Source organism: Protobothrops mucrosquamatus, unplaced genomic scaffold, assembly GCF_001527695.2.
Source record: "Protobothrops mucrosquamatus isolate PMUCROS unplaced genomic scaffold, P.Mucros_1.0 scaffold1, whole genome shotgun sequence".
Taxonomy (NCBI): domain Eukaryota; kingdom Metazoa; phylum Chordata; class Lepidosauria; order Squamata; family Viperidae; genus Protobothrops; species Protobothrops mucrosquamatus.
The window spans coordinates 3001105-3014858 of NW_015386388.1; the positions used below are offsets into that span (position 1 = coordinate 3001105).

A 13754-nucleotide genomic window follows, 5' to 3' on the forward strand; every position below is an offset into this window, starting at 1 on the left:
CTCAATGGCTATGCAAAGCTGAAATTGAAAGTGAGACCAGCGTAGATGGCTACAACACTTTGAAATAAGATGCTACCAAAAACAAAAGTGGATGATGAATCATAGCCTGCCAGCCTTTCTTTTGCAACATCCAAAGCCCCTGCAGAAAGGGTGGTTTACAGTGGATACCAAGCATTAGTTCACTATTAAGGCAGCATTTCATCTCTTAAGGCCCCTATCTGGCCAACCACAACTGGCAACTGAAACCTTTCATATTTTATGTAAAGCCCAGTGTTGCCTGAAGTCAGGGGTGTCAAACTCAATTTCATTGAGGGCCGCAGCAGCATTGCGGTTGCCCTTGGGGGGGGCAGGTGGGTGTGGCCAGGGTGGGTGCGGCCTACTGTGTGGGCATGGATGGAGTGGGTGTGGCCTACTGGGTGGGTGTGATTTCGGTAGGCAGCGGGACGCTCTCCTCACAGCACCGTTGAGCCGGGCAGTGCGAAGCTCGCCAACTTTGCACCTTGCTGCCTGCTGAAACCAGGCAGGCAGGGGGCTAGGCAGCATTGCACTTCTCATCAGATTCGCACCACCCAGTTCAGCTCTTGGCGCTGTGAAGAGAGCGCCCCGCTGCCTGCTGAAACCGGGCAGGCTGGGAGCTGGGCGGCCTAGCATTTCTTTTTGGATTTGTGCCGCCCAGCTCAGTCTCTCGGCGCTGTGAGAAGAGCGCTCCGCTGCCTGCCAAAACCCCTCCCCCAGAGCCCATCAAGATGGATATGTGAAGTAGGCAAGGGCCATTTGCTGGCCACATCCAGGTGATGGTGCATTTCTTCATTCCTCACAAAGGGTGACACCTCCCCAGCATGCACCCAAGGGGTGGGGCCGACACGGCAGGGGCTGGTTCCTCACTGTTTCCAGATGGCCTTGTGGAGCTAAGACTGAATGCTTGGCCACCACAAAATGTACATTGGCTCCCGGCCGGCCTGGTCCAGGGCCAAAGCAGCGGGGCCATTTCTTCACTGTTTCCAGGATGGCTTCACGGGCCTTGTGTTTGACATGTCTGCCTTAAGCTGACAGAAGTTGTGTTTATCATGTGTAGAGAGTAGAGAGCATCATATAGAAAGTAGAGATATTGACCTTGGTGTGCTAAGGAGAGAAATGCAAAGCAAAAGTATTCCCTATTAACAGAAAAAAAGTCAATTCAGCTAAGCTTACATGTTCCAAGGAAATGTTTTGGGCATGTCTCTTACCTGTTACAGTGGCAACAGGTCAAGAAAATATCTTTCTTCACTTTGGAATCTGAGATTTTTCATTTCAAAACCCTAGAAATGAATCTGGACCTTTTTTATGTAGAGCACCTGTTTTTCCACGGAACCCAGATGCCTCTCATATTTTTCCTTGTAGTTTAGCAAAAATGAAATAAAATTTTTAGACCTCCCATTGATGATATCATTTTGCCTTACCAGAAGGTGACCGAAGAGATGGTGATGGTTAATCTATTGATGAAAATAATTGTGGAAACATTCTGTTATATCAGGTGCTCAACTTTGTTGAATAAAGGCTGTCCTTAGCCTTTGAGTGGCATATGCTGAGATGGTAAAGATAAAAACTAAAATTTATTGAGTATGTCTTAAGGTAAGATGTATATTCAAATTGTAAAATGTAGTTAAAATAATGTCTATCTATGTGTTTAATAAATTCCCTCTAATATTTGCAGTTTGATATCAGGATTCAATAGACAACTTTTAGAATCTAGAATCTTCTGCATGAAGGTCTGGGAGTCCAGAATGGGTACCTGTTATGGCAATGGTACTAGTCTGCTGTGGATCCGGCAATGGCTATTCTGTGTAATTTCCTGGTTGGGGATAACATCTTCCAAATGTCCATTCAAAGGGAATACAGTGGGGGAGGGTTTTCGAGGATCTCAGAACTGTCTGGCAGGTGGGAAACAAAATACGAGACTAAGCAATGTCTTGGTTCATCACTATGTTTCTAAGTGAATTACAAAACTAGCATTAACAGTTGTGAGGGATTGCTGAATGTAAAGAACACAGCTTTTTTTCAGAAAAAAATTTCTTGATTTGCCCAACAGACTTCCATTTTGGGCAGTACTTTGAACTATGGAGAACTATTTTTAATGCTACAATTCTGCAATTATCTCTGAGCTATGGTAAGAAAGGATAGAAAAGTATGAATTAGCCAGATTAGTTGACCAGAGTGAGAGAAATACCAGGCTAGGTGAATTTTCCTGTTGCAGAGTTGCTTGAACTAGCTGTTGTATCCTGTTTGTATGAGAAGGTATCCAAAATTGGTAAGAGAGGTTAATCTAATTAGAAATAAAAACATAATATGGAATTATGGGATATTTTTTGTCATCCTCTGATTCATTCATTTATTGCTATGTGTACACTTGTAGTAGGTGAGCCCCAAGCCTGTATAGCAATTTCCTCCTCTGTTTGCCAACAACTGTCCCATCTCCCCCTCCCCACCACTATCCAATTTTTACAGCTCTTTCTTCCTGCTAGCCAAAATGAGCTGTCCTTCTTTGCAAGTGTCCCAGATACCAACTCAGTTAAGTATTACCAGGGAAGGGTTATTCAAGCATCCTTGCGTGGGAGATCATGATGCTAAACTAGTTTGACTGGAAATGAGGAGGCATAGGGACCTTGAGGTGTGTTGACTTTCTGTGTGGTGAGCAGAGGAAAAGGGGAAGGAAGGGATTCAGTCTCTATGATTTGATCTTGATTTCTCTAAATATCTTATGTGCTGCTCCTATCTTCAATCCTTTCCAATATGACCTCCATCTTTAATCTCATATTTTAAATGGGGTTCCCGTCTCTTTTTTTCCTGGTGTCTGTTATTCTTTTATTTCCCTTATTCTTTTATTTGTTTACTTATTTTACTTTCTAATTGCATACTGGGCATCCCTCTCTGTGTCTGAATATTTTAGGATGAGTCACATAGAGTGAAAAGGTTTCTGGAGGGAAAACAAACATCAGGCAACTTCTTGAGTTACAGGATGGGATACTACCACTTACTGCTAGAAAAGCATATTTGGTGTTAGATATACAGTTAAGTTACACATAGAACTTATTTTGTTTTCTTTATTTGTATGTTTATATGTCTACAATTTATTCAAATTTACTATGACTAATTGTTTAGTTCTTAAAGTGGTCTCAATGAGGCTTAGATATAAAGTATTAGCAGTGACGTTTCAGAAACTGTGCTGATTTTTTAGTAAGACTTGTAGCTTTGGTTCACATATGGCTGCTCACAACAATCAGATTGGTATGTCTGTCTAACCTGTGAAATTTGAAAACTTGGTTTGGTATAGCCTTTGGAATAGTTAACACTAATCTGACTCAGTCCTTGATCTTCAGATACAGTACAGATTGTTGGGGAAAAGATAAGAGCATTGGGGTTTATTTTATTTATATTCCACCTTTATTATTTTTATAAATAACCCACGGCAATAAACATACACAATTCTCCTTTCTCCTCCTATTTCCCCAACAACAACAACCCTGTGAGATGAGTTGGGTTGAGAGAAAGCTCAGCCAGCTTTCACACCTAAAATGGAGCTAGAATTCACTCTCCTGATTTATAGCTTGCTATCTGATTCACTACACCAAACTGGCTCTTTATATAGCTTGGTGCAAAATAATCATTTTCTTTATAGTACTATGTTCCTTTATCTCTGCTGCTTTAGTATTGCTTTTATTTGCTACATTTAATAATAAATTATCTTTTATAGATATTTTTGTATTTCTGCCATCGTTAGCTAAAAGATTTTTTTTCAGTGATAATCAGCCACACAATTAGCCAAGAATAATACAGAACAGAATCAAATCATGTGTTTTAGTTTTCTTTCTTCTCCATTGCAAGGGCTGAGCACCACTTCTAAAGTTGTAAATACTCTGCAAGTCACATGATTTTTTCCCCCAGGATGTTCCCAGTTTCAGAGTGCTAGCCAATGAGGTAATTCATTTTCCTCCAGCACCAAGCTGGCGCTTCTGCTATTTATGATGGTAAACCCTTTGTAAATCATGACTGCCTATGCAGCGAAAAACTTGATGATATAGCTGTACTGTTTGTATTTTATTCCCATTTCATTTATGCTTTTTAAAATAACTTATACTTCTTCTGTAAAATATGTGTTAACTACAAAATATCTGTGTAATTCCCAGATTTTCCAAAGTGGGTAGCATTATTTTGAAGTTCAAGAAAGTGCAGAGAAACATGATCAGATTTAGGGTCAAGATTTTGTGTTTCCACAATTTCCTGTTTCTTTCTTTGCAATTAGAAATAAGGATTGGCTTCATTTATAAATAAAAACTTGTTCAGCATTTCATTTAGGATTCTAGAGCTTATAGAGATTATGAGATGCTATTAAAGTAGTAAGTAGTTATAATTGTCTGTATTAACAAAATGTAAAAACACTTGAAAACAAATATAGTTGTCTTTCAGTTTCTTAATATACTTTTACATATAAGCTGATAAGATTTTTATTTGTGTTGTTATTTCTGGTTCTTTTTCACAATCTATAGTACTGTATTTCAGAAATTAATATCTAAGAAATTAATATCTAAGAACACTGAATGCTAAAAAAAAAACCTGGCAATACAAATGACTATTGAAAATTGATTTAATTCTGGAGGAATTTCTTGGGGCTCCATCACCATTTTGGTTTTTTCTAGATTTTAAATATGTGCTTAAATATCACAGAAGAATATATCTGCATACAAAACTTAGGCAACTAGACCAAATTATATTTTTCAGAGAATCCTACAGTAAACAGAAGCTCATACAACCAAACATTTCATGGAGAAGGAATTTGTGTCTATTTTATGCCTATACTTTTCCTCAAATATAGCATATCTGAGAGCGATGAGAATTTCAGTTGAGTGAAATCATATCGAAAAAGATAAAAAACTAAAAACAGTGACTGGAGATTGTCCAGTGCTAAAAATGAAATAAAATCATTCAAATTGCTAGGGAGAAATGTAAAGATCATCAAATCCAACACCCTGTTCTACCGGTATGTACAACCCACAGCGCTGATTGCAGCTAATACTACTAGTAGCATACCTGGGTGCTTACAGCACATACGTTGGCTGATCTGAAAAAAACTAAGCAGCTCAGACATGATGAGTAGTTGGATGACAAACCACCAGGAAATTCTAGATGGTAGGTTAGAAGAAGTAAAACAAAAAACAATCCTAAGAAGAAGGAGTGGCAAACCACTTCCGTATTTTTGCAACAACAACAACAAAAAATAACCTACATGAAGTGTTAGTACAATTTGAGCTAACATGAAGGTGTATGTCATGTGAAAAGAACAACCAGCATCTACATAAACAAATGCTGAGAATGCTAGTTTTTTCAGTGGTTGCTTTTGTGATTTACAGCATAAGGTGAGGTAGATGTTTTCTAATTGTAACAAGTAAATTAGAATAAGTAACACCCATTGTGACTGATCAGATATCTACTGTTGAGTCCAGAGATAGAGTGGCTTGTTTTCCCCTGAACCCCCACAACTCTCCAGGGGAAAAAGGAATCTGGAAGATAGAGTGCAGGTATGTGAAGGCTGAGACATGCTTGAGCCGGCACAAAGGGTGTGGTATGAGATCTGAATCACCACCTCACATTCTGACTCACTAGTTTCTTTTGATGGAAGGGAAACAGATCGGATAATAAGGTAGACCTGATTTCTACTTCCTTCCCTAACTCCGCCCCCCCCCCAGCCCTTCCCCTGCAAAAAAAATGACAGAGAGTATAATTGGTCAGTGTCAGATCAGTAATAAAGGAAGCAACATTTTTAGATGCATGCTTTTTTATAGCAGTATTCATCACTGCTGACGAGAGGCGGATGACTTCTCTTATAAAGATGCAGGTATGTGATTTTGATAAGCAGGATCAAACTGGCATCATGAGTTGATGATTCATGCCTAGTGACAAGTCTAGTCCCGCTGGAATTGAATATGAGGCAATATTGGCGCCTGTAAGGAGAAAAAAAAATGATGATAATAATAGTTACCTTCCAGGAGAAAACAATTGCCAGAGAGTTTGGAGAAAAATGTTGGTTGCCTACTACTCAGGTCGTGAATTAGGGCAGGCTTGCCTGCAAGCCAAAATAATTCGTCTTCTCCCGTCATTGTGACTCCGCTGCTCTGTTATCCACGCAGTTACAATGCAAGGTGCAGAATTTGCAAAACTTCAACTAATTTAGTCCCAACCTACTTGAATCTTTTCTCCAATGTCTCATTATGTTTTTAAAGTACCATCTGTAAGAATACTACCTGTGTACCAGTTTTACAAAGCATGACAGAAGGAATTGTTGGGATGGCTTCATGATTATGTGTGTTTCTCCTATAGACACAGCATCTTCAAACGCCTGTTTGAAAGTCCCATAACTTTTCCTACTTAGGCCTAGCCTTTGCTGTTAAGTCTAAGAAGAACAGGACCTATTCAATTAATTTCAGTCATTATACATTGCTGTTTTCTTACAACAGGCATGCATACCCATTTACACAAATATACTGATAATTATGTTTGCTTATGTTTTTGGTGATATGTAAGTTTGCACTTTTTAATCAGCTAAACCTTTAATAAATGGCAGACTACAAATATGAACACAGTAGCTGTGCTCACAGAGAACACTGAAACCTAATTCCAATTTAACAAAAACAGTTGCTGTGTTCATGTAACATGTTATGCCTAACCAAATAATCCCTATTATGACTTATCAAGTTGCATTTAGTCCTCATACTAAGGCTGGCTTCCCACAATACAATGAATTACAAATGATCCAAAGCCATTTTAGCCTATCCTAGCATGTTGCATGAACCCAGCCATGATACAATATGAAGAAAGGGCATACAAATGGTTTAAATGTTGATCACCTGCCCCCAATTTTGCAATACCGTAGACTTACTATACTTTTAAGTAGTAAAATCAGGGCAGAGGATTTAGAATTCTTTCAATGCTTCTTCACTTGCCTGCACAATTTGCAAAAGCAAAGGAGGGAGGGACTTTATTCAGCTAATCCAGAGCACAGATTTAATTATTGAAATTCTTTTCCTTTTCTTGTAAAAGTGGGGGGTGGGGGGGAATGACAAATTTATTCTCTCCCTTTGCTCTTCTGTAGCCCTACTTCCCGGACATTTTTTAAACCGATGTATGTATAATTGGGACAATCCCAGTTAAACCAGGGCATATGGTAATCTTACCCACATCTTTTCAGACAAATGGTGTACTTCTTGCAGTTTTTACATCTTTTATATTTACAGAAAAATTTATATGCACCATCTTTTTCAGGAATTTTCTGCACTGTGCATAGAAATCAACTAAGAACATGCTATTTATTATATATTATTCCTGCAGAGTGGGAAACCATAAGCTCCTAATCTGTGAACCTGATCCTGTTTTCAGGATATTTTCTTAAGTGCAAACTGAACTGCTTCGAGCTGAGAATTGCATTACAATAATTGTACTATCCAAAACTAAAATTAAGTTTAATTTATGCAGTGGGACTAATTTAACCACTGAGTTACCTTTAGATCATTATTCATATTTATTTGTTCATGGCTGCATTGTTGACCTAGTTTGCTAATATGCCTGTGCCAATTCAAAGTAGAGACTGGGGGCGGAGAGAGGATACCATATGATTAAATGCTTTGTAGGCTCCTCCTCCAGATTTTTACCAACACACTTATTTCTGTCGTTGAATTTAGAGCTGCTTGGTCACGTGATCTCTCACACCCATGGAATCTGAAGTGGTGTAGTCCAGGGTGTGCCACTGTTTTGTTTTGGAGGAGGCCAGAAGCCTTTTCTTAAATCAGAGAGCTCTGATTGTTTAGGCTCCATTTGGGAGAATAAAGAAATCTACAGATTTTATCTTTGTCCCTTTTACAGTGTTTTTTTTTTTTTGTCAGACACACTTATAAATCACCAACATTTACCTTAGTGACAAAAACCTGTACCCAAGCAATCTGTGTTGGGAAATTTTTAAAAGGGGAATAGTTTTAAGAATGCCTTTGAAAGGCTCAAAAATAATGTACACTGATTTGTGAAGGTAGATTTATCTGGACAGTAATGTTGCCTAAAGTAATTTTTTTGTTTTGTTTTATCAGTGAAGCTCTTGGTAATTTGGGATTCTGCAAACCTACTGGTTAAGAACTGATTTATTTATTTGTTTATTCGTTCATTCATATCCCTCCTTTTTAATTTTTTACACTGAACACATGTAATCCTCTTTCCTCCTATTTTCTCCATAACAACAACCTTGTGAGGTGGGTTGTGCTGAGAGAGATTAATGGCCCAAAGTCACCCCATTGGCTTTCAGGGCTAAGGCAGGACTTGATTACAAATAGGCTGCTATTTGTAGTTTTTCCTGCTGAGAAAAACCTGAAAGTCTGTGACTAGAAACTGACAAAATGTTCATTCTTATGAAGGGACAAGATCTCAGTGAAGGGACAAGATCTCAATGTCTCCTGCTGCTCTTTGTGAATGACAAGAGTGATTCAGATTAAGCAAGATTCCATATTAATGGCCAAACCTTCTTGTAGCATCTTGAAGCTTAACTGTGGTAATTTACAACAAAGACTTTTGTGGAGTATTTTATCAAAATATACTCAGCCACTTGAGCAACAAACATAGTTTCACCATGAAGCACAAAAGTGGTTGGCACAATACAACAAAGGGCGTGTGAAATTAGACTTTCTGATAACTTCCTATGCCACCTGAATTGCTTTTTGAACTCTGTCATCATTGCTTCTTTAACCCAAATAACTCCTGAGTCACCTTTACCTGATTCTGATAATGAAGTCATAGGTGAACAAGGAAATAAATACTAGGAGAGCTAGGTTTTTTAAAAAATTCTGCTGAGCAGTAAAAACATATGTACATTTGAATAAAAAATGATAAATAGAAATGTGATTATGAACTAGATATTAGAATTCCCATTGATCTATGTGAGTCTGTTGCATTTGGGAAGGAAATGCCTACAATGAGTCTGACAATACATGGGAAATTGACAGGTTTATTGTTTCTTGGTCTTTGAGAGACATTGAAAATATGTTTATCTCAAATGCAGCCTTATGCAAACTGGCACAAGGTTCTAAGGTTAGTAATGCTGGGATCCACTTAGATTTATAGCCATATTGATCCCATGTGACTGAATGTTACTAATTTCTTTTGACACAGATGGTACTTCAGTGTACGTTCCTTTATTTTTTCAATTCAATTCAATCTTGCATATTTCTCCATTTCCCAGAATTTTTATCTGAATGATGTTTATAATTCTACACAGTTTTACCCAGGCATATATCCTAATGAATTCAGTCATATATCCTCCTAGTAGATCTGTTGCCTAATCTATTAGATTTAATGGTTTTAAAGGCTTTTCTGTGTCAGAAAAGAATGTACCTACATTAAAAAAACTATAATAAATATATCATGAGAAATTGGGTAGAATACTATTTCTGCATTTTTCCCCTATATGAAAGGGGCTGAAACATATTCTAAAAATTAAATTCTGGGAAAGAATCTTGTATATTATGGGTTTTTTTTTCAATCCCAGCCTAGTTTAGCTTTCAGAAGTATAGATTTTAGTTCTCATTATTGACAACAGTAATCATGGTAGCTGGAGAATTTGGGCATTAAAGATCATACATCTGGAAAGGAATCAGGCTGGATGAGGTTATTATATAATTTCATATTTTGGTTCTTGCAATGTATCTGTTTTCTTTTTAGAAATATGCCTATAATTTGGACCTTAGTATTAATTCATACAGCATTGGCATTATAATTTGCTTGAATGGATTGTGTAGAGTTTATTTTAGGAGGAGAGAGAGAGAGAGAGAGGTTACCTGCCTCATTGTTATACTCTTATTAATTCTTCTGTCCATGCATTGTTGCATATGTTATTCTCTTATATCACTCTCCCATATCACAATAATCATTAAGTTTATATTAACGCATATACTGGATATTATATTTTTCAATGAACAATAAGGAAAAAAGCCAGAGCCAGATGGCAGCAACAGCTTATATTTGGAAAAAAACCCTGCATATAAATCAGAGTATATTTGGGGATTTGTGTAAAAATGACAGTTTGGTATAGTAGTTAAGCTGCTGGCCTAGAAACCAGGAAATGGTGAGTACTAGTCCTGCCTTAAGCATGTAAACTGGCTGGGTGACCTTGGGCCACTCACTCACTCTCAAGCCAACTCATCTCACAGGGTTGTTGTTGTGGGGAAAATAATAATAATAATAATAAGTATTATTTATATGTATGTTATATTAAGTATTATTTATATTTATATTAAGTTACTTATAAATAAGGTAGGGTTAAATCAAATCAAAATAAATAAAAATATTACTGTGTTTCAACGTAGTACACATTACGATAGTTGCATACAAAAAAAATCTCCCAAAATGACCCAAGTATTGGGATAGCCATGTAGACTGTCATATAAAACACTATATTCCACATACTGTGAAAATAAATGTTCAGAAATCGAAAAATAACTAAAGTTTCCCTGTGTTAATTAAAACTGAGAAATTAAATGGCTATATGTCACACATTGTACTAAGCTGTAATGTGGGTTGCTTTGTTTTGACACAATGTGATGAGTTTATTACTTAATATAACCATATGTTTCATTATTCAAGAAACCATGGTTAAAACAAATATTGTTTGTTTTAACGCAAATTTGTCTTGCATACTGCCATCTTATACTCATTATTCACAAGAGTAAATTGAGGCTTCTATTCTCCTTTGGGACTTGAATCAACTGTACAATTAACTATGTGCTTTCTGTATGGTTTACCTCATCATTACAGTATTTGAGTTTAAGGGAACCCATTGACAATACTCATATCCAAATATTCTAGAGCTGATATGAGAGAGAATGATTCATTTGGATGCTGCTTTTTCTATCAACAGATCACTGGCTAATTGCCTTGGTGAGACCCTAATCCTAACTCTAACCCATTTATTATGCTCCTGCAGTGCTACCAAATTAGCTCAGGGAAGATAATTTCTCTTGGAGCTTTACCAAAGACTGTAACAATGCATTCTTCAGCAGCATAAACAATGTTTTAATTGTGTATGTCACTTTGAGAATTTGAAGGTGATTCATATGTTTTACAAATAAGCAACTTTTGAGCTGAGTTTTACTGTCTAAGCTAGAATGGGATAATTGTAATAATATTGAAAAATTATTACCGGTACTTGTTTCATTAACCATTATCATTAACCATTTCATTAACCATGCACATCTTTTTGCCCTTTGAATATAAAGTGTTACACAGCTTTACAGTGAACATATTTAATTACACAATCCTATCACATCCTAAAAACAGCAACTGTTCATGTTAAAAAATAAAAAATAAAATGTGATAATGTTTTGAAGAATTGCTTTAAAAACAACTTGCATTTATCTCTCAGAATCTTATTCTATCTGAATATTTGCATTATCTTATTTTGGAAGAGTTAGTCAAATTATTATTTGTTACAGATAATGACATGGATCTTGGAACTCCCAGAAAAACCCTTAACAGAATGTTGGGCAACTCTTATGATGGTGACCTGCCATCTGATCACACTGGAACCCTTTCCAATGACAATCCTCTCTGCAATGGTGAACAGAGCAATTTTCTAGCCCGCACAGATATGGTCAAACGTTCTCAACCTCTGTTCATCCAAGCAAATAGGTAGGTTACAATGGAGCAAATCATTTGATACCACAAAAGGCTCATTTTTATAGAAGTAGAAATCAGTTGTGAAAAAAATTAGTCTGACCTTTCAGCTTTCTGTGGAATCAATGACAGTGCCACAAATAACTATTAATAAAAATTATTTCTGAATGACTCTGCCTTGTGTTTTCCACTTCATAAAAAATAGGAAAAATTATGGGAAGTCTTGAAATCTGCTTGAATTAATGATCGTCCAAGGTATGTTTGTATCTCATCTAAAAATAGGAAAAAATGAGATGTGGCTCATATGCTAATAGCTTTTTCTATTTTAAATAGAATAGAATAGAATAGAATAGAATAGAATAGAATAGAATAGAATAGAATAGAATAGAATATTGTCACTTTAAATGTACACTAATCAGCATACATTAAAATGAAATTTCATTGCATTCAGCTCTCAAAAAAATACCATTATTCATATAATGGTAAACATACGTATATGACATAGAGAAACATCACAGTCTAATTTGAATGTGTGTGTGTATATATATATATATATATATATATATATATATATATATATATATATATATATATATACACACACACACACACACACACACACACACATATACATACATACATGGTGAAAAAAAAGAATCCTGCGAATTTACAAGATGGATGACATAAGGAACAAAGCTGTTATAGAATGTATAAATACTTCAAAACCTCCTCCCAGAGGGGAGCAACAGAAACAGACCATGAAATAGGTTTGTGGGGTAACAAGTGAAATAGATTGTTAGTTTATCCACAGTTTATTAAGTTAAATCACTTTATGATCAAAATGAAATATTAGAATTAAGGCTTATGGGTAGTATGCAAATCTTTCATTTGACAGGATAGATAACTTTTTTCTGTGAGGATCACACTTCCTTTGGGATAACCTGCTGAGTTTGTATGCCAATGGCCATTTGGAACAAAACAAAAACATGGATGGAATCAGCCATTCTGTTACTCATTATGATATATTTTCTTGTACATTCTTGATCTACAGTTACTTGAATTCATTTTAATTCTGAAACCGAGGAACAGTTAATTTTGAGCTGCAGTGCTAGAGCACTTGCCATGCTAAGTAGAGCATTTTGAATTCCTTGGTAACTGCTCAGATAAATCTGCACACCTTGTGTCTTGTGGTGCCTCAAGATGCTTTGGTAGATGTGCAAACTTCCATCCTCAGTAATGGCCATGCATATAGATTACAAACCTGCAGTAATATAGAAGGGTTGGGGAAGAAAAAGCCAAAAGAATTAAATATTTGCTTTCTTGTCTGCTCACAGTATTAGTGGCACACAAAAATGGATATAGCAAGTTTGCTGAGTCTACTGACTGTTGAATGAGCTCTTTGTGAACAAATGCAGAGTGATCTAAAGTCTGGGCAATAAGTGTTGAATGTGATATATTGATCTGAAATATTTAATTATATGCAAGAGATGAGTTCAGACTTCTGGTAGGAATTATCTGCCTCTTCTCTTGCCACTTGTGGGATAAAAAAAAAATAGAGGGTGTCAGAAGAAAAAGAGAGAGATTTCCAAGAGATAATGAATGTTTCATCCACATTTGATTCTAGCTACAGAATAACAGACATGGAAAGGACCTTGGAAGCCTTATAGTCCAACCCCTTGCTCAAGTAAGAAACTCTAGACCAGGGGTAGTCAACCTTGGCTCTTTTATGACTCGTGGACTTCAACTCCCAGAATTCCTGAGCTGCTGGCTCAGGAATTCTGGGAATTGAAGTCCACGAGTCATAAAAGAGCCAAGGTTGACTACCCCTGCTCTAGACCATTTCAGAAAAATGGTTGTCCAATCTCTTCTTAAAAACCTCCAGTGCTGTACATCCTCAACTATATCCACCATGACTCTATGAGGAACAGTTGATTTGAATTGCAGGGCTAGACCACTTGCCATGTCATGTAGAGCACTTTGACTTCCTGTATACCACATCTTGTTTCTTATGATGCCTCAGAAACTTTGATAGATGCTGAAACATTTATGTTTCAGTAATGGCCATGCTGTACATG

At 36.7% G+C, this 13754-nt stretch overlaps 1 protein-coding gene across 1 annotated transcript in view; it reads left to right on the plus strand.

Moving 5' to 3' along the window:
• GRB7 (growth factor receptor bound protein 7) overlaps positions 1–13754 on the plus strand; it is a 53493-nt gene that overhangs the window by 16804 nt on the left and 22935 nt on the right. Inside the window, exon 3 of the mRNA XM_015832263.1 lies at positions 11499–11694. Coding sequence (XP_015687749.1) covers positions 11507–11694 — 188 coding nt within the window. The 5' untranslated portion in view covers positions 11499–11506. The remainder of the gene's footprint in view (positions 1–11498; positions 11695–13754) is intronic.